This window comes from Chenopodium quinoa, unplaced genomic scaffold (assembly GCF_001683475.1).
Source record: "Chenopodium quinoa cultivar QQ74 unplaced genomic scaffold, ASM168347v1, whole genome shotgun sequence".
NCBI lineage: Eukaryota > Viridiplantae > Streptophyta > Magnoliopsida > Caryophyllales > Amaranthaceae > Chenopodium > Chenopodium quinoa.
Window position 1 is genome coordinate 5,539,376 of NW_018745650.1, and position 22,402 is coordinate 5,561,777.

Genomic DNA, 22,402 nt, shown 5'->3' on the forward strand with positions numbered 1-22,402 from the left:
CTCACTATGTCAAAAATGAATCTCATCACGTATAGGCCAAAATCAACTCTGTTATCTTGTTGTGCGCACTAGCATAGGAACAAAGTACATGAATCAAACATGCATATATAGCAAATTAGTAACATTTTACGCATTGTTTAATACAAAAATCACAATATCATGTGGCATTACCATCGGTGATTTCCATGTGGGACCTGGTGGAGCTCGACAATTTATCTTCTTCATAACACTATAGAAAAGTAAGGTCAAATTTGATTAGTATGAGTAAAAAATGAGTTAGGTAATGATAATCAACACTAGGTAGCTTTATTTACTTTTGCAGTATGGACTTCACGAGGAGCTTTTTTGGATGAGGCAATCGAGCTGAATCAAAAAGGAAGATTGTGTTACTGGAAACACAAATCACCAGCAGGGTCCAATGCAAACTACATAAATTCACAATAGACAAACAAATCAATTATTAGCCATGTAAAACATATAATCAGGGGAAACAAATGAATTTGACATGGTTAGACGTACTCCCACTACTACATTTTTGACCAAATGCAACGGCATAATAAAGGCTAATACAACGGTATTTTAATTGCCGTTGCAATAGAGTAGGCTATTGCCACGGATTTAAAACTAATGTTCATAGAGGTAGAGCTATTGCCACGACTCTAAAGAACCGTTGCAATAGCCTAGCTATTTTAACAAAAATGAGAGCTATTGCAACGGTATGCATTGTATCATGAAAATTTTAGAAGCGCGCATTTCTTCCCTCTAATTTTTTCACCAAATATTTTGAACAAAATGTGTTTATTCACAACCCTTCTTACGGATTCTCACAGTACCCAATCTACCCATTCTTCATTTTCCCCATTTTCCCCCAATTCTCAATTTTCCCCATCTTCTCACATTCACATATTTGCTTCAAAATCACGAAAAAAATCATGAAAATAAGCAAATAAATCTGCGGAAGTAGACGAAGGCGACAGTCAGGAGGTGATGGCTGATAGCGGCAGTCAGGCGGTGGTGGCTGATAGCGGTACATAGTATGTCGCTTCTTCCAATCTTTCGTTCTTCGCTGCCTCACACCTCAGTCCTCACTGGCCTCCTGTAGTCCAGTAGATCGACCGTTGCCCATGATTTGTCGTGCCTCAGTGCCTCACAGGAACTCGGCCGTCGTTGTTGCCACACCGTCGGCCGTCTTCGATGCAACAATGGTATGTCTTAATGTCTTATACTCTTAATTAATTAATTTAGTATATCTTGCTCTTATTATCGAAATCCCCAATTTGAAATTTTGATTGTTAACCCTATTTTTTAGATTTTAATGTTTCATTTGGAATAATAAACAAGATCAATTGCTTATTATTCGATTTTAATCCCCAATTTTAATCTTCGTTGTTTTGTAGTCTTCTTCTCCTTTCAACCTTTTATCTCTTTCCTCCTAATCTTCACAAAAATTAGGTACCTAATTCTTCCTTATTATTCTCTATTTTGATTTTTTCATGTAATTTTTTTAATTTTGATTGTTATATTATACCCTATAATAGGTGTCGTGAAATTCTATAGGCGTGAGAGCAACCATTAGTGGCGTTTATGTTGACTATGTTTTTTCAAATTCTGTATCTGTGCTGCATAGAGGGATTTTGTTTGCTTTGTGTTCTCTGTGGCAATCTTGTTCCCTTGCCATGACATATAATTGTATACTTGTAAATTACATCTCTTCGTCACCTCTTGTTAGGTATTGACTACATGGAAAGAAAAGTTTGTTACTTGTGGAGTTTTTCTAATCCATTTCACTTTTCATATTTCAGTTTATGCTTTGGGGCCGGGTTTGATTGAGAGAATTTATTGCAACGAGTTTTAGTAGTAAATTGTCATACAGTGAATGTGATGGAAGGGCAGGTTTACATTTGCAAATTATAGTGTTTTCACGATTAATTATCTGATAGTGTATTAATTGTGGTTGACAAGTTTCATTGTTGGTGGACTTGCTAATATCTCAAAATACAGAGACTAGCATCATGTTCTTGTTACCTTAATAGTGAAATTGTAATGATTATGTTTGTTTATTGAAATTTTTGCTTAGATATTATGGATTAGATATAGGGGATAAAGATATGGTTTTTGCAGTGTTCAAAATAATTTATTCTTATAAGTATAAAGTATTCATGTTGTTTTCTTTATTCACTGTGATTACTACTCCCTCCGTCCTTAATTGTTTGTCCCTAAGACATTAATTACTTTGTTATTTTTTGGTTGAGTGGAGTTGATGGATACGAGGCAAAAGTGGTCGAGCCAATTGTATTGTATGTGAGAATAAAGTTTTGGACCCCATGGTCAAAAACGGAAATGGGGCAATTTTTAGGGGACGGTTTTAGAAGGAATATTGAGTTCTGACTACCTCAAGCTCAAGAAGATAGATACTCTTGATAATCAGCTACTGCTTTTGGAATATTGGTTTTGTTTCCGTAGGACTATTGAGTTTTGACTGGCTCATGCTCATGCCAGGCAAAATATTGCATGAGATGGCCTTGTCAACCCAAATCTCATATGCTGCCTGCATCCGATTATAAACTTTCTCAGTTGTATGGCTCATGTATAATGCAAAACCCGCTCTTATATTCCTTCATCAAGCTAAATGAGCCAGTGAGACATTTGACTTGTAGAATTCTTGAGTTTTGTTGTTTCAGCAAGAATGAATGTTGAAGTATGCATCAATCTTAATCCTGTTAGATAAAGTTATTAGTCCTTTGAAAAGTGTCAATCTAGTAGACAACTTGGACGGCCAAATTTCTGAACTGGTAATCAGGACTTATTTATATTTTCTTCTTATGCCTGCTAGCCATTGACAATGGCAGCTTATAAGCTAAGATTTTTTAAATATCTACTTTGTTCGAGTTGAATCCAGAATCGACTCTTCTGAGATGTCAACTGTTTAGAGTATTGGTAAAGCTTTGCTGATTTGAAGGACTACTTCTCTGCTCCTGATCTGTGTATATATCTTTGTAGAAGGAGCATTGTAATTTAACCACTGGAGATGGCTCACTAGATTTTTCAGGAAGCCTGTCCTCAAGAGCAAAATTGGAAATTGGAGAGCCTGCATCTTCATTCTTGGTGTGTTGGACTGCAGAATGCTAGTCTTTGTGCAACATTAAATATTTTTTCACGAATGCCCTAATCACAAGTCCTAACCGTATAACTCTCCCCTGCCTCCTTTTCCCTGGATTAGTTTTTTCTTTACTTGATTCTTGTATGTAATGGAGACTTGACCATAAGACATTACTGTTTGGTTGGGTCATGTTTAGATTATATGCTCTTTGCTAGATTTTGGTAAAGTTTATAAGGGTTGTTGAGTATCTTAGACAAGTGGTGGGTCTTTATTGCATTGGATTTATTTAATCTTGAATCTTGTGGGTTGCTCCCTTATATTTATTTAATCAAATTTTGGCTTGATTCCCCATATTGTGATTTATGTAAGAATAAATATGTGACGCTGTAGCTGTAGCTGTAGCTGTGCCTAGGTTTTAAACGTTTCTTTGATGTAACTTTTATTTATGTAATATTGCAAATCCTAGCTTTAGGATTGGTTGTCTGGGAAAAGTGAATATGGCATATGAGAATGACTAGGACTCGATGATTTGCTTCTATGGATTTGTGGCCAAGTCAATTTTTTTTTTGTTTCCCTTTTTGTACTTAAGAATTACTAAATACTGATCTAGTTATGAGTATCTTGTCCAAGTTAACTTATCATTTGTTTAATTCCTTGGAGTGCTGATCTAGGGGACAGGGTCTTATATTGCAGTATGTAAAGGGGGATAATGAAGTAAATCTTGCATATTTACCTTTTCGTTGTTACTTTCTTTCTCTTAGTGAAGTTGATATCCTGTTATATATGTATAATAGCTCTGTTAAATAATTTTGACTTTGAAAGGGTCAAAACAGAAGTTCTGCAAACCATAAATTTGTTCCAAGTTCTTCCCAAATTGGTTGTCTTTGATCTCGATTTTACTATCTGGCCTTTCTACTGGTATATTGCAAACCATAACTTTTCTCATGTTGATTGTGGCCTTGGTCTATTATAATTTATAATTTAGTTCAATTATATTTCTATTATTTTTTTCAATTTTACGTGTAGGTGCATGAGGAGTTAAATGCAGCGGAAGAATAGTGACTAGTCATCTAACAAATGGTGCATATATGTTGGCGACTCTAATTCAAGTTCCGGCTTTGTGAAGATTTGGAAATTTCGGCTTATATATATATATATATATATATGTTGACAATATGTATTTTGGACGATTAAATGCTTTATATAACTTTTATTTTTTATTAGTAGGGTATGTCATACCAAAAACAAGCGAGTAATATTTTGTAATGTACGTATTTCGCATTATAATTATTATATATAAATGATACTTTATTTTGTTTCTGTTAGTATATTTAGATTTGTACTGACTAATTATAAATATATTAATTACCATTCTATCCCAACAAAAAAAAAAAAAGATCAATCCGTTGCAGTAGATACGTACTCCTATCATTGTATTAATTAGCTTCATCCGTTGCAATAGGTTCAATTTCATCATAATTATTAGTCAGTACTCTATTGCCACATATAAGTTATGCCGTTGCAACAAGTATTGGTCTATTGCCACGGATCAGTGGTGCCGTAGCATTAGGTGTCATAAGCCGTTGCATTAGACCTACTGCAACGCCAGCAGATGCCACGGTACATGGCCGTTGCATTAGGCCTAATGCCACGGATTTTGACGCCTAATGCAACGGATTTGAGGGTTGCAATAGATCAAAAATGTAGTAGTGTCCTCATAACATGGGGCGAATATGAACTTGTCTCCCGCATGCACTGATTCCTTGATACTCCGTTCAACATAGTACAACACGTCAGGGTGGTTGCCTAAGATTCTAGTAATGGAGATCTGCTCGGGGCATAACCACCCAACTTGACACGGAGAATCAATGTCACGTAAGTGCTCCTGTAGTGCTCTGCATGCATGATAATAGAATATTAATGGAAAAATAAACGACAATCACCACTAATCTGAATAACATACTTTGAGCGGTATTGAATTACCTCATGAATGTTTGAATGAGGGAAATGTTAAGCATTGATCCACTTAGAAATTCCTTCACATCTTCTTTGCTGAGCCATGCAATTGCATCGTCATCACACTACTACATTTTCGATCAAATACAACGCCCCAAAATGAGCTATTGCAACGCCTTATCCAAATGTCGTGGCAATAGATAGCCTATTGCAACGGTATTTTTATTGCCGTTGCAATAGAGTAGGCTATTGCCACGGAGTTAAAACTAATGCTCTTAGAGGTAGAGCTATTGCCACGGCTCTAAAGAACCGTTGCAATAGCCTAGCTATTTTAACAAAAATAAAAGCTATTGCAACGGTGGTATTATATCAAATGAAAAATTTAGCTTAGATAAAGCGCGCATTGTTCCCTCTAATTTTTTCACCAAAATTTTGAACAAACACACGTGATGTATGTTTACCCCAATTTTCTCACCCAATCTTCTCACCCAATTTTCTCACCCATTTTCGTTCTCCACTCATTCTCACAGACTCACAGTTGATTTCTCACCCAATTTCTCCATTTTCTCAATTTCCCCCCATTCTCCATTTTCTCAATTTCCCCCAATTCTCTATTTTCCCCATCATCTCACATTCAACTCCAGAAATTCACAGTACCTATTCTCAGAAAATCACGAAAAAAAATCAGTCAAAAATTCGAAGAGGAAAAAGACGAAGGTGGTGGCTGATAGCGGCAGTCAGGCGGTGGTGGCGGCAGTCAAGCGGTACAGACGGTCCAATTTCATTGTTGCATGTCCCTTCCTTGAGCTGATTGCTCGAAATTCTCTTCAAGGTAAACAACGAATTTTCGTTTTTGAGAATTAAATTTGAAGTTTTTGCTTTTGTGTTTGGGAATTTGTATTTGATGCCATGGAAGATGAAGTTTATGCTTTGGTAACTCTTGGAATTAAACGGCTTATGGGTTTCGTTTAGCAAAATTGAGATTTTTATTTTTTTATTTTTGAAACCTAGAAGTACTGAATATTGTATTTGAGTAGTCTATTGGGGTTTTTTGGGGGGAATTTCATATAAATGGATAAGAAGATATATTGATTTGGGGTGGCTGATTTGGTTCATGGGGTAAGACTTAAGTGATCCAAGTTTCTAACTATTTATTTTTTATAATTGGTGGCCGAAATTTGTTTTTTCATAATTGCATGTGTATACAACTCAATCTGTTAACCAACTGATAAGTCGTGGGCCAAGTGTAAGATTATTAATTTGATAGAAGGTGAAAGAAGCTAAAAAACAGAGTATTCAGAGATTTGAAATTAGTGGTGGGCATTGGGCAACTTCAAATAAACGCATAGGGTAACTGGGATTTGAAAGCAACAAAAGCTTTATTCTTGAGTTGAAATTTGGTCCACCATTGTGTTACTAGACCAAGACGAGAATGTCCATGAGGATGAATCAAACTCTTCTTCTTCTGTTAAACAAACTGCCCCAATAATTCTCTATTGCTACCATTTTTGTCTTACTGCTATTATCTACCCACATTTATAAAATCGTAATATTATTTTTGTATTTTCATTAGTTATTCTTTTTTTCCGAGGTAAGGAAAACGACCAACCCTAAGGTCAAATTTCTAAAGGCTGAGGCCACCTTCCTCATACAAGTAGAACCAAGTCATTTTCAATATAAATAACCTTGGCTTAAAAGGTTTCCTTCTTAATTCTTACCTGCCAATAAAATAAAATAAATTAATGAATCATAATATAGTACTGAGTATCATGAATGCAGTTGCATGCATCACCTAGCGCCAATAACATACAATATTAGATTTAGACACTTAGCCCCAATAAACCTCATCAGTAGAACATAAGATTAATAATTAGATTCATAATTGCATGTGTAAATTTTAGTATGGGCTGTTATATGTCGTGGGCCATGATATTGACTTCAACTGATAAGTATACTCTCTTTGTTTTCTTTAAGCCCCTTTGTGTATGTGTGGGGGGGGGGGGCTTTTGGACAATCTTAAAAACTAATAGTTCTTTTTGTGGGTTATAATGACTAGTCGGAGAATTGAGCTTCCATGATGCTGCTTTGCTTAATTGATTCCTTCTGTCTCTGATGATTGAGTTCTATTTTTTCAGTTTGAAATATCTGCTTCTTCATGTATAGCTCTTTTCTTAGTCGTATGAGTGTATGAGATCAAGCTGCCTCTATTCTTGTTATCAAATTTTTAAGAGTATTGTTTAGAATTATGGGATTTTGATGTGAAGTTTCTGCATGGTATGATGTTGTTCCTGTGACGTGATGATACTATAAAAACTATTTTTATGTAAACAATGCGTTAGCTTCATCAATGCTGCATGAAAGCAAACTTGACCAAATAACGGTATTGAATCGATTATAAAGTTTCTTTTGATTTTTGGTGGCTCTTCTGGTCACTGTAAATATTTTGTCATGATTCTTGCTTTATTGTAGACACCTTACCTTATTTCACAATAGGATGTGAAGACACTTTATATGCTGGCTGAATCTTATATTCTAGTTCTAGTTGACATTTTGGTTGTTACGTTATGAAAAAGATTGCTTGTGTATCTGAAGTTTTTTGTTGATATGTTTTGCAGACTTTGAACTTAGATAGAGATATAAATCTGTGCATATACTATCATTTTTCATATGTGCTGTCAATTCTTTTGTATTTTTTTCACATTAGCCTTGTTTGTTCTGGTTTTCCTTTTATATTCATTCTCATATTTTCTAATATGTTGTTGGCATGTCTCTATCTCTGGAACCAAACCAGGAAACGTTGGGTAGATAATAAAAATCAAAGTAATAAAGGGCAGCAAGTTCATGCTCCAAAATTAAGGTTGGTTGGCTATATTATTTTGAATCTGTTCAAATTACTAGCTCTTCATTTGCAAATTCGGTAATTTGTTTTGGTTTTCGTTGATGTATCTGAGTATTTGTTTATGTTTCTCGTCCTAAGTTAGTGAGGGTGTGCCTATTCTACATTTGTTGAATTTTAAAGGGTAAACAACAAATTTTCGTTTTTGAGAATTAAATTTGAAGTTTTTGCTTTTGTGTTTGGGATGAAGTTGAATATTGATTTGGGGTGGCTTATTTTGTTCATTCATACATTAGAGATCCAAGTTTATTACTTTTTTCTAATTGCTATAGCCATGGTTCAAGCTCATGTGCGTGCTTGACCTAAACGAACAAATGAATGTAATCAAGCTAATTAATCCACTTTGATATCTCTTATCTTGGACAGTAAGGAACTCTGATTTAATATTAATAGGTTGCATAATGAAGCTATATTTAGTTAATAAGATGACAAAATAGCATGATAAATTGAATGTCATTTACCCAATATTGATTGTGCTTCTTTTGTCTCACTGTTTTTTTATTTGTCTTTCATGTAATAGTCAGAAACTTGGATCTCTAAATTGTCAAAAACTATTTATATAGCCAACTTTATTTATAGTTTTTACTGCATAATCCAACTGGCCTTCAAGTATTTTTATGTTTTCCTTGTTTTTCGTTGCCCAAACTCTAGTCTATCTTGATTTGTATTGTTTACTTGAAATAGCTGCGCTCATCATCTCTGTTTACTATTGTTGTTTTCCCTGTGATTAGCTCCAATAGAACAACCCCAAAGCTGTAAACATCGCCTTTTTCATGCGCCTTTTTTTTTTTAGGAATCAGAACTGCAGTTTTAAGATTAGGACTAACAGGAATGTAACTACACACTACATCATTTCTCAGAGTAAGAAACATAATTCATAATTACATAAAGTTAATTAGTCTCATGCTAATCCCAAAAGTATCTTCCAAACTGAAACTCCCTACAAATACCTGTCCAACCAAGTAAGAAGCACCAAAACCCCCTTCTTACCACCCAAAATCAGCTACCATTGCTCGAAATTCTTTGTTTAGAAAAATGTTAGTGGCTTTCACATCTCTATGAACTATAGGCGGGCTGCAACCATGATGCAAGTAATCCAGTCCTAATATATAGAGTTACACAACAAATTAGTGATCTGATAAAAAAATGTTGCCTAATTACGAACCTCAGTGCTAAATTGCTTAGGGGCCTCGATCTTTGAGAACACCTTGACTGCTAATGACATCCCATAGGAAGTAGTGGCACGGGATTTTTCGGTTTAGAAGGATTTTTTTATGAGTGGGAGTTGGAAAGGAGCATACAAACTTGATAGCTAGTTCTTCAGGTTATTTACTTCTGCTCCTTTTATATCCAATTCCTAACACTCAACTTTTTCCTATTTCCACCTTTTTGAGAAAGGTTACGCATGTTTGAAGAAACTTAATACTCGAAAAAGCTCCACCTTTTTTAATAGCATGCCAGGGTATGTGTATACTGTATACGCATGTTTGAAGAAACTTAATACTTGTGAGAATTTTTTGGCTTGAAGGCTACGTGTTATCTCCTTATGTGTGTCCTTGTGCTGTGCTAATGGAGAGGCACTAGACTCGTTTTCATGGACGGTGTTCCTCAGAGTCTCAGACATAGGCTATTGGGGGGGGGGGGGGGTTAGCTGGGTTGTCCCTGTTACTGTTTTTGGTCACAATCAGGCGCAGTATAAAAAAAATTTAAGCAATGTACGGGGGCATTAATTTTCTGCACCGTTTTGTTTTTTTTTTTTTATGGGAGAAGAATGATAAGGAAATTCTTGGTATAAATTTTGGCATCTTTACAGACTTACAGTTTTTAGCTTCTCTTAGGTGCACACTTCTAACAATTTTCCTAATGTGTCCCTTCCAGAAATAATGGTGGCAACTTAATTAGTTCACCTACAGTGCATGAATCTGGTGCTTTTGATTCCAGAATACTTTTGACTACTACTTATTTCTATTTCTTGTTGGTTATTTAGCTAGTACTTTGTTATATTTCGGGGTGCTATTTTGTTTTTCAGACTTGGAATGCTTATCTTTTGGTAATTAATGTGGCTACTGCCACTATAAATTAATAATATTTTCCTTTCTGTGTAAAAAAAAAAAAAAATTCTTTACTGCCATCTTTTAAACAACCATAATCTGAGCTATGTTGATTGTGGCCTTGGTCTATTATAATTTATAATTTAGTTTAATTATATTTCTTTTATTTTTTTCAATTTTACGTGTAGGTGCATGGGGAGTCAAATGGAGCGGAAGTATAGTGACTAGCCATCTAACAAATGGTGCATATATGTTGGCGACTCTTATTCAAGTTCCGGCTTTGTGAAGATTTGGATATTTCGGCTTATGTATATGTTGACAATTTGTATTTTGGACGATCAAATTAATTATCTAACTTTTATTTATTATTAGTAGGGTATGTCATACCAAAAATAGGCAAGTAATATCTTGTAATGTACGTATTTTGCATTATAATTATTATATATAAATGATACTTTAATTTGTTTATTTTAGTATATTTAGATTTGTACCGACTAATTAATATTATATTACCATTCCATCCTAACAAAAAAAAAACCCAATGATCAATCCGTTGCAGTAGATACGTACTCCTATCATTGTATTTATTAGCTTTATCCGTTGCAATAGGTTCAATTTCATCATAATTATTAGTCAGTACTCTATTGCCACGGATAAGTTATGCCGTTGCAATAGGTATTGGTCTATTGCCACGGATCAGTGGAACCGTGGCATTAGGTGTCATATGTTGTTGCATTAGACCTACTGCAACGCCAGCAGATGCCACGGTACATGGCCGTTGCATTAGGCCTAATGCCACGGATTTTGACGCCTAATGCAACGGATTTGGGGGTTGCAATAGATAAAAAATGTAGTAGTGTATCATAGTGGAACAATGCCTTAGGTAGTGCAACTTGAACGGGAGTGTCACTAGGCAACATACTAACACGGTTGTGTAGATAAGTTAAATCTTTAGAGAGCGATTGAAGGACCGTGTCTGCAACAAGTGGAGTAGCTTGCATAGCTGAACCTCTCGAAGAGTTCTTCTTCGACGCTTTTTCACTCTCCGACCGTTGTTCACTTCTCTTCTTTGGCACCGATTGATCAATGCTTTTAGGCTGCTCTACCCTCCTTCTCTTTGAAGTTTGGCTTTTCTTCGAAATCTGATAAAGCAAATCACGCAATTGGTTAGAAAATAAATCCATCCAACTCTTGGGAAGACAACCGGGCATAGAGTAAAGAGTGAACCCAAAATCTTACCTCGTTGATCAACCTTACCCAATCATATGGCCATTGCACAAAGCTACCTTTCGTTTCCCAGAGTGTAGTAATCCCATCCTCCTCTACGGGCACCGGTACTCGGATGTACTCGAACCCCGCAACCACATAATTGATCCCGACCGAGTAATGTTGTGGCCTAAGCGGTCGCGAATGGACCGTACCACTGGTCGGTTGTGCACGCATTAGCATACGCAACCAACTGCAAAGGTCCCCTGTTTGATAGCCCCGGGTGTTGAAGTGCACAACGGGTCTCTTCCTACACCAATTTGGAAGATCACTTATAATTAAGAACCAAACATATCACAAGTGGCCAAGTATCCACCAACAATCAAACAAAACCGAAAACAAAACAAGCAATGGAAAAAAACTTTTCTAGTTAACACCACAACACCGAACTCACCTACACAAATAAGCAAACAGAAACTGAAATCACACTCAAACAACAAACAACAAACAGCAACACACACAGCAAAGAGAAGCAGCCAGCAACACAGCAACCAGCAACACAGAAAACAGCAACACACTCAAACAGCAAACAGCAACACAACAACGAGCAAACACAGAATTAGCAACACAAAAACTGCAACACTCAAACAGAAAACAGCAACATAGCAGCTTGCAAACAACAGCACAGAAAAAGTAGCACAGAAACATCAGCAACACATAAACAACACAGAAACAGCACAACACAGCACAGAAACAGTAGCAACACAAAAATAGCACAGAAACAGCACAACACAGCACAGAAACAGCAGCACATCAACACAGAAACAGCAACACAGAAACAGCACAACATAGCACAGAAACAACAGCAACACAGAAACAGCAGCAACACAGAAACAGCACAGCACAACACAAAAGCAGCAGCATCACAGAAACATCACAACAGCAGCACAAAAACAAAAACAACAGCAGCACAACAACAACAACAGAAATAGCACAACAGCAAGCAACACAACAGATTAGAAGCAGACAGCAGTAGGCAGAAGCAGATAGCAGCAGACTGTAGCAGGCAGCAGTAGCAGACAGAAGCAACATACAAAACCAGTAGACAGAAGCAGGCAGACACAGGCACACATTAGACAGGCAGGGGTAGACACAGCAAGCAGAGGTAGACATAGCAGACAACAGCAAAACAGAAATAGCCAGCACAACAACAGCACAACAAAACAGAACAATGAACCCTGGCAAACCAGCAGCCAACCGAAAACAGAAACGAAGAAACATCGAGCTATCTTATCAAGTCAACGTTTAAAACAAGCTGATTTAGAGCTGACTATCCTAGTGAGAGATTAGTTTAAAATTAAAATGCAATTAAAAGTCATTTTTTCTCTATATTTATCGAGCTATCTTATCAAGTCAACGTTTGTCAATTCGATAGTAATTAATACTATCACCCAGCGCACACTGTAGCAGACAATAGTACGACTATGGTCACTCTCTCAAACACCTCCAACATAACCGAGAACATTTACAAAGAACTAAACAAATTACGTGTAAATCTGGAAAGTCAATCGGTGTTGGATTATGAAGCTCCCTCGAGTCCGCATGTGTAGGAGTACGAACCTGCAATGGTAAGTTAATAATGCCACCTTAGATCTCATGTAACTTAATATGCCAAAACTAATAGATATGAAACTACCTCATCATCGTCTCCATGTATCTCATCATCGTCTCCATGTATCTCATCTTCTCCTTGTCCTTGTGGGTGACTACATGAGTCGACCGGTGTAGTCGAGGGGAAAGGCAAGCCCGGCAAGTTCAGTTGCTTCGCCCAAGCATTGAATTCTTCTTGCATCTCGTTGCGCACTTGTTCCTTAATTGATGCCACCGTGGCATCCAAGTCATGTGGGGAGTTCACACTTGCTCGAGATCTTCCTAATTTGTTATATTCTGGACCGATCACCTTTTCCCATCCTAGCAAGGTCCCTCCCGCATCTAATACCCGTCCTGGATGGTAGGGCTTTCCCAAAGCCAAGGTGAAAGGGTCCTTCTCTTTTGCTAGGACGAGCTTGCCTTCAACCAGTTCTTCAGTATACTCAAGCTGTAGCGAAAACAAAAAGGCAACCTGAATATAGTTAATGTTTTTGTAAAGTGATATTTATGCAAAAGCTTCATAAAGTTCACTAGTTCATAGTTGCTTACGAGTTTATCTGCCATTTATTTGGTTTCCGGAACGTTGATGACCCATTTTCCGGTTTTCTTGTCACGCGAATGCAGAGAACAAATGAAATCGCCAGCACGACTCACCAACGTAGTGGTCGTGGAATCAGAGGCTTCTTTGGAGAACCCTAGAAGAGCAGTGGGGTATACTCCCTCCTTCACCCACGTTTCCCTCCATTCACCAAATGTCTTACACCCCATACGATGGGTGTATTGCCTCTGCAATGCATTTTTGGAATTTTGCTCCCTCAATTCCTACATAATTAGACATGTTAGTATCATTACTTAAAAAAGAGTTAATATATTATATAATTGTCATCAGATTTACTTAAACTTACAATTGCTTCCTTTTTACTTTTTTGAAGAACGAAAGCTTCCCAATAATCCTTCGATACGCTTGACCATTTTTGCCATGGGAGTTGCTTTTCCTCGATGACTTCATCATCATTGCCACCTCTTTTCTTGTTCTTTGGTTTTCTCACCCTTGTCTTTGTGATCCACATACAAACTAAGGTGGTCTTGAAGCCTCTGAATCTTTCCGCCAGTAAAGATTCAAACACCCTTCGCTTGGCGGCATCATTAGGAATGTTAAACACACTCTGCAAGCACAAATAAAAGCGATTATTAGTTTTCCCTTTTAAATAACAATAAAGTGAAGGTATTTATAATTGTGTGCAAACAAAACACTTGCCCTTGTATCATTCCAAAATGTGTCAATCAAGCCTGGAGATACATCCCGCCAACCAAGAGTAATGGGGATTTTGCGCGCACAAATGCCAACGTGAACAACATATTGACGACGCCATTTTCCTGTAGGTTGGCCTGCCTCGTCATACTCCAGGGCCATGGAACCGACGGGTTTCTTGAAACTTGTCGTCGGACCCCTCGCCTTTTTCTTAGCTGGTGCCTTCACCCCCCCCCCCTCCACTTTGTCCTTGGCTTTGAGTGTGGGAAGTAGGATTCTCACCAACCGTCTTAGAAACTGCATTGTCGATAGGAGGCGCTTGTTCAGCTGAAATCTTAAAGTCATCAAGGCTACGCTCCAACTCATCCTGAGCCTGATCTTCTGCCTCACCCAAATCAGGCTCCTTGTTCACATCATACAGCTCGCCATCATCGTCAGAGAAATTATCATCATCATCCTCTACATCCTCGACATAAATACGGCTGATCGTCCGCCTTGAGATGTAAACACCTGCCATTACAAACATAACACGTTATTAATTGTAATATAAATAAATTTGTAAGGTAAAGTTATAATCAAATATAAATTGCTGAATTATAATACAAATCAACATACAAAATGGGCAAGTGTAGGTCGTTTTTATTCCGTATTTCAAATGTTTTAAACGTTACTTCATTCATTTAAAAGAAAATGTGAAAAATGGGCAATTAAGTTAACACTTTCATTCATTTTCACCTAAACTGTGATTTAATAATACTTTCAACGCCTATAATTTCAAAATTGCTGAAAAATATTACCTCAATCTAATATTCCTTCGTTGTGGTCTGATCGCATATAATTGGCTTGGTCGTCTATGTCATTTGTTACAACAGGTCTAGGAACAGTGAAAGGTGTCGAGTCATCAAACGCATCATATTCTTCCTTATCCTCGACATCTCCAATGCCTAGGATTCTTCTTTTTCCGGCTAGCACAATAAACCATTTTGAATCGGCTAGGTCAGTTACGTAAAACACTTGCTTAGCTTGAGATGCAAGGATGAATGGTTCCGCACTATCATTCAGATGGCCAAGATCTACAAGAGTAAAGTCATTATATTTGACGTTACGCCTGATATTATCAACCCACTTACACTGGAAAAGAGCAACCGTGAAGTTACAATAATCAAGCTCCCATATTTCTTGAATTCGACCATAGTATGACAACTCTACATCAACGGGTGATTTATCCTTAGCACTTGCAAACTCCCTTGACGATGCCACAAGTGTTACACCACTGTTTTGGGTCGAGGAAGATTTCAAATCTTGACACTCAGTCCAAAAAGTGTACCCATTTATGTCATATCCCTCAAATGAGTGAACATCATCCTTAGGACCATAAGCAAGCCACCTTACTGTATCAGTGACACTCTCATCCATTCTACCCATCACTCGATCACGAAACCAACTCACAAACCTCTTATTATGCAACTATATCAATGCCCTTTCACCTTTCGATGGGAATTCATCACGCAAACTAGCCATGGGCTCATCTAAGTATGGGTGAACATCTGCAACATGGTGCAACACATATAAGTGTGCTTGTAAGAACTTATCTCGGTCAGGTGACATTTGTTTGGACCCAATTGTGCCCTGACCATCATGTCTCCCTTCGTGTCGAGAAGTAGGAAGACCAATAGATTCAGCAACGGCTATATAGTCAGCCACAAAATTACCAATATCTTCACCCACGATCCCTTGAATCATACTTCCTTCCGGGTGAGCCCGATTCCTTACCATATATTACAATGTACCCATGTGTCTTTCAAAAGGATAGCACCACCTCATGAACACTGGACCGCACAACTTAATCTCACGCACCAAATGAAGAATAAGATACACCATTATGTCAAAAAATGAGGGTGGGAAGTACATCTCAAATTTGCACAAAGTCACAACCACATCCACCTGTAAAGCATCAAGTGTACAAGGATCAAGCACTTTGCTGCATATTGTATTGAAAAATGAACAGAGGCTTGTAATAGCTTCCCTCACGTGCTTTGGTAAAATACCACGTATTGCAATTGGTAGGAATACTTGCATCAGAACATGACAATCATGGGATCTCATACTTGTCAGCTTCAATTCTCTATTTAAGGATACAAATCTTTTCATGTTAGATGCGTACCCTGATGGAACCTTAATGCCGTACAGACATGCACAAAACATTCCTTTTTCTACCCTTGACAATGTGTAGCAAGCCGGAGGTAAATAAGCCTTGTCATCCTTGGCTTTTCCCTTATATTTCTTCTTCGGCGCATCCCTGGCCTTTCCCTTTTCCTTGCTCTTCCCCTTTCCTTTTTTCGAACTCATTTCATTTTTCTGTTTCCTGTTCCTTTCCCTTTCTAACCTTTTCCTGAGCCCACAATTCTGGATGAACCCCCATCTTTTTCAAATCTAACCGTGCACCCTTACCGTCCTTTGTTTTGCCTTGAATATTCATCAACGTTCCCACAAGAGCATCACACACATTCTTCTCTATATGCATTACATCAAGACAGTGCCTAACGTCATGTTCTTTCCAGTACGGAAGCTTCCAAAAGATTGATTCTTCTTTAAAGAGAGCAGTTGAGTTCGCAGCTTTTTCTGTTTTCCCAAATACTGTTCTTATACCCTTAACTCGAGCATAAATCTCCCCACCAGTCAACGGCCTAGGCGCAGTCCCCTCTTCCACTGTCCCATCGAAAGCCTTTTTCTGCCTACGGTATGGGTGATCGCGCCTGAGCAACCTTCTGGTCCGGGCACGTACATCTCTTTGTGAGAATGATCAAGGCGAATGCTTGGTGTGTCATCAATACAAATGGGGCATGCTTTTTTTTCCTTTGTTCTTTTACCCAGACAAGTTGCCATATGCAGGAAAATCATTAACGGTCCACATAAGAGCTGCATGCAATGTGAACATCTCATTCTTATGAGCATAAAAAACGGGAACCCCTTCTTTCCATATCTTTCTCAAATCGTCAACAAGTGGTGCAAGATAAACATCTACTTCGTTTCCAGGTTGCCTTGGCCCCGTTATCAAAAGTGAAAGCATTACGTATTTCCGCTTCATGCACAACCAAGGAGGCAAATTGTAGATCACTAAAAGTACTGGCCATGTGCTGTGTTAGGTACTAAGAGTGCCAAATGGATTCATCCCGTCCGTGCACAATCCAAGCCTTAAATTTCTGACTTCATCACCAAATTCCCCAAACTTCATATCAATGTTCTTCCATTGCGGGGAGTCTGCTGGATGCTTCAGCATTCTGTTCTTCTTTCTTCTCTCTGCATGCCACCTCAAGTTTTTAGCGTCTTTTGGTGTTGAGAATAGACGCTTAAACCTTGGAATAATGGGAATATACCAAAACACCTTAGCAGGAGGTCCCTTCGTACCAGCATTGCAACTCATGCGCTTGTAGCGCGACTTCTTGCATCGTGGACACTCCTCCAATTGTTCATATTCATTTCGATAAAGAATACAATCATTAGGACATGCATGTATCTTCTTATACTCCAAACCAAATGGACACATGAGCTTCTTTGCGTAATAGTAAGACTTAGGAATTTCATTCCCGTCAGGCAACATCTCACTTAACGCGGTCAACAAAGAAGTAAAACTATTGTCCGTCCACCCATGCTTCGACTTAATATTAAAAAGTGTTAGCATGGCTGATAGTTTGGAGTATTTTTTGCATCCAGGATACAAAGGCTTTTTAGAAGCCTCCGATAATGACTCAAACACGTCACCTTCAACACCACGCATCATCTCATCCACCCCTTCATCCTCGACCTTATCCACCTGATTATCCTCAAATCCATCCTTATCACCATTATCAATAATATGTTCATCATTCCAGTATTCCTTGTCCACACGAATCTCATTGCTTCTGTCATGCACATCATTCCCATCAACATCCCCATTGTACTCTCTTTCTTCACCGTGCCAAATCCACACATGGTATTTAAGCCTAAACCCATGACAAATTACATGATCTCTAATGATTTCAACACTATTGACCACCTTCACATTATTACAATCAACACAAGGACTGTAGAGCCAATCGACACCCATTCTGGGCTGATAAGATGAAGCTCTCTCGCAAAACTCTTGAACCCCATCAAAGAATTCCAATGTATCACGTCTACCATACATCCAGCCACGATCCTTCTCCATTAAGTAAATTGTCTCTAAACATAGCAACATATTATGAATAATGTATAATTGCTACATCTATTATATATGTAAATCAAAATCAAACACACACCATGCATATAACATTCATATAGATTAAAAAATGCATATATGCTTCCAAAGGGTCCTTATCACTCCAACCTAACCCATCCTTGAACGTGTAATCTCACTAGTGAATGTATGTCGACTTTCCAATTTTAAGGAAAATCCGGCAGCATTTCCTCCCAGTTCTCCAAGTACACAATGTAGGTAATTACTTACCCACATATGTACCCAGAGAACAGGGTGAGGAAATGCTAAGCCAAGATGTTCCTTAAAATCGAAAATAAAGACATACATTCACCACCTAAGTGAGAGTAAACGTTCAAGAACAGTCCCAACCGGGGACTATTCAAGACTTTCTCCTAGTGAGAAAGCCTTGAACGGGTATCTAGGCATATGATGATGCAAGCATTTCAAATAGCATGTTTATTAAGAGTGATTTAACCAAAAATAATTGTCAAATAGCATAAAGTTGCATGATTTTCTATTCACATCCATTCATAATCTCAATAAAGGAACAATGAAAAAAATAAGCAAGGTACCTTGATCTCTGCACCGTCACAACACTCTTGCTCCAAAAAACCAATGCAGATTGAGACACTGTACAAAAAGTATACATAATAAGACTACTAAATTGAACCATTTAGCAAATTTTAATCTTAGGCAAGGTTTCCTGCTGCTCCCGTTGAAAATAATAATAATAATAATAAAGTTGCATGATTTATCTAGGGTTTAATCTTAGATACAAGTACAAAATTACTCTGCTTCAAGCAGAGATTCAGAAGGAAAACCTAAGCAATTAAAAAAATCTATGTAAAAATACATATACACATGTTCAAACTTCCTGCAAAGATGCAGAGTAAATGTTCATAGACAAGGTTTCCTGCTGCTCCTGTTGAAAAGAATTTAATCACAAGTAAACTTACCGGGCCGACTATTACAAAACACCTCTGCTATACGGACTGAACTTGGAACTAGAAGAGTTTTACTTGTATATAAATTATATGTATCTTTAGTGATATTCTACGCTAAGACTATGTACACACAAACACAGATAACAACAATACTAAAGATAGAGCAATTAGACCAAGCACCCAACTCAACCAATAGAAAAAAAACAAAGACAAGCCCTAGATAACCAGAACCCTAAAATTACAAAATTGAAAACCAAATCAACGACAAACCCTAGGTTGCGAAGGAATTCGGTATTTTAAGAACACCACAATGGCCCAAATCTTACCTCAAAGCTGCTTCAGTGGAGGTGAGAAAACTCAAAATGCGCTTCAATGGAGAATTGAGAGCACGAGTTCAATGGAGGAGAGATATGGAGAGAGAAGGAGGTGCATGCAGCTGCTTCAATGGAGTGAGAGAGCTCAAAAACGGCTTCAATGGAGAAGGTGGGAATTCGGAGGTGGTGGCCTGGAAGAGAAGGTGAGAACGAGGGAAAAAAACAAGTTGAAAAAACAGGGGAAAGAAAAGAAGAAGAAGAAATACGAGAAGCCCAGGTTTTTTTTTTTTTAAAATGCGCACCGGTTTGAACCGAACCGGTGCCAAATCCCTTTCTCCCCCTTTTTTTTTTCTCTTTTTCAATTGGCACCGGTTTGAACCGGTGCGAAAAGTATAAATCCCCACCGGTTTAATAGGAACCGGTGCCAAAAGTCTATATTCCCAATCCCGCCCATTTCTTTCCCACCGGTTTTCAAAAACCGGTGCCAAAAGTGCGGTGCCGATTTCCTTTTTTCTACTAGTGATATTATGTGAGGTCTACATTTCTTAAATACCGTGATAAAGTGTGTGTTAAAACTATAAAGAAACGGAGGAAGTATATGTTACTTTACTCTTTTGCCTAAAACGTCGTGCACAACTCAATAAAGCACTTCAAAAAAAAACCAAGGGAATACAAATCTATCTATACTATATATTAAAAAGCGTTTCTAAATTTATGTATGTGCCACGTGTATCCTTTCTCACACAAGTAGTACGCCACATCATCATTCAACGACCTTTAACATCATGCCACATCATCATTCAATGATCTAAATTAAAAATGCATACAAAGAGATTCAAACCCAAAACCTCTTTGAATGAAAACGTGTATTATCATCTTAGCTAGAAATTAATCATGCTCTATTAATTCACATTTTTATATAAATACAAGTATTAGAATGTAGAAAAAAACAAAATAAATCCAAAATAAGTTATTTTTGCCATTGTATTCTAATTTACCCACAATATAAAAGTTAACAAGACTTTTAAAGCGTCTAATGTTAAAATAAAATTATTTAAAATATCACCCGAAACAAGCCTGGGTCAAACACTAGTTACTTTATAAAAAATTGTCAGTCATCATATCCTTGCAGATAAGGACAACATTACTTGTGAAGAATATTGGTGCGTTGGCACATCAGCAAGCACAGTCAGCAATAAGTTCAGAAAGTTTGTTATAGGTGGGCCTCACAAGATGTAAATTCTGTTTGGTTTAATAAAGCCTATTTAAGGCTTCTTACCTGTTAGTCTGTTACTCCGTGTAATTTAATTCTCATTTAATGATAACAAAAATCTGAGTCTTCATTTTTCGATTCATTTTTCCCCAAATTGATTGAAGTTAACATTACTTTATAAATTTACTCAATCAAAGCGTTTCGTCAAAAAGTCAGACTACATTGTGTATTTGTGTTAACACTTTTTTTTCTTGAAGCAAAAACGGGCGAAATACGGAATAAACTAGTCAGACTACTCTTCCAAAAAAAAAAAAAAAAAAAAAAAAAAAAAAAAAAAAAGTCAGACTACATGTGTTACTTAACACTTGCACTAATTTCTTTAGCTAATCATATACTCCCTTCGGACCATATTATAATTCCTATTTTCTTGTTTTGAAAATCCAAAATGTTGTTTCTTTTTCTATTTTTGGATAGTGTGTAAAGATCATTTTTAAATTTATTTATTGTACTTCTTAAATTACCTTTGAATTTTCCAATTGACTTGTACTTTTTTCTACTTTCGGTCTCTAACTTTTGTCTATAATTGTACTTTTCACCTTTTTTTTTAATTTTTTTTATGTACTTCATTCACTTTCTTCTCTCTAACTTTTGTCTATAATTGTACATTTCACCTTTTTTATATACTTCATCCACTTTCTCTTCTCATTTCTTAAATACCGTGAAAAAACACAAACATGAACTATATATTGGGACGGAGGGAGTACTCCCTTTGTCCCTACTTTTTGTTTCATTTGCCTTTTCACAGTCTCCAAGACATGTTTAAAACGTATATAACTTCATTTCCATATGTGTAAAAATTATAAAAACTTGATACAGAATATTTATAAAATATAAATGAGACGGTTCTAATAAGACTCCACATGGACCTATATTATCTCTTGTTGATTAATGAGAATTTATAGTCAAAGTTTTTGAAGTTTGACCCATTTATTTGCAATGGGGCAAAAAAATGGAAACAAAGGGAGTATTATTAATATACAAATCGCTATATTAGAGTCGGTTTGGTTTATATATGTTAATGTTGTATATTTGTCAAGTTTATCTTATTAGGAGTTTTAGGCAAGTTAGGTCTTGTGTATATATATATGTGGTTATTATCAATACAAAGGCTAAACCGTTTTCTCCAACCTTTCTCCACTTTAACATGGTATCAAAGCCTCTCTAATTTCTAGAGAATTTTTTTTTTAATTTTTTTTTTCGATCTTGGTTTGTTCATCAAATTAAATTAATTCCGCAATTTTCAAGTGAGATTAGGGCTTCAAATTTTTTTTTTAATTTTCTACATGATTAATTCATTAATTTAGGGTTTTTCCGAACCCTAATTGTGTTGGTTATCTGTTGCGCTGTGTTGCGTGGTGCGTGTTGAGGTGCGCTGCTCTGTGGTGTGCATGTGTTGAAGGTTGTGGTGCTCTGTAGGTGTGCTGCTGTTGTGGTGCACTGCTCTTATGGTGTGCTGTTGTGGTGTGCTCCGCAGAGGTGTGCTGCTATTGTGTGGTACGTGTGTGTGTGCTGTGCAGTTTGTGTGTTGTGTGTGCGCGCAT

At 37.1% G+C, this 22,402-nt stretch overlaps 2 protein-coding genes and 2 long non-coding RNA genes across 4 annotated transcripts; 2 read left to right on the forward strand and 2 right to left on the reverse strand.

The window, feature by feature from the left end:
* Nucleotides 1-717: 717 nt before the first annotated feature.
* On the forward strand, nucleotides 718-4,588 carry LOC110716988. The gene is made up of 3 exons (XR_002510655.1): nucleotides 718-1,205; nucleotides 1,398-1,452; nucleotides 4,127-4,588. It is a non-coding gene; the product is annotated as an uncharacterized LOC110716988 (long non-coding RNA).
* Nucleotides 4,589-9,405: 4,817 nt separating this feature from the next.
* LOC110716869 lies at nucleotides 9,406-10,471 on the forward strand. Its single transcript, XR_002510617.1, has 2 exons — nucleotides 9,406-10,002; nucleotides 10,192-10,471. It is a non-coding gene; the product is annotated as an uncharacterized LOC110716869 (long non-coding RNA).
* Nucleotides 10,472-10,716: 245 nt separating this feature from the next.
* LOC110717028 lies at nucleotides 10,717-11,731 on the reverse strand. The gene is made up of 2 exons (XM_021895668.1): nucleotides 11,243-11,731; nucleotides 10,717-11,145 (listed from the first exon to the last, which is right to left on the reverse strand). The coding sequence occupies exons 1-2, from the start codon at nucleotides 11,450-11,452 to the stop codon at nucleotides 10,717-10,719; spliced, it is 639 nt and encodes a 212-aa protein (XP_021751360.1). The 5' UTR covers nucleotides 11,453-11,731.
* On the reverse strand, nucleotides 11,548-12,490 carry LOC110717029 (keratin-associated protein 10-2-like). The gene is made up of 3 exons (XM_021895669.1): nucleotides 12,036-12,490; nucleotides 11,731-11,843; nucleotides 11,548-11,663 (listed from the first exon to the last, which is right to left on the reverse strand). Exons 1-3 carry the CDS (start codon nucleotides 12,488-12,490, stop codon nucleotides 11,548-11,550), a joined length of 684 nt encoding a protein of 227 aa, XP_021751361.1.
* Between the last annotated feature and the right edge of the window lie 9,912 nt (nucleotides 12,491-22,402).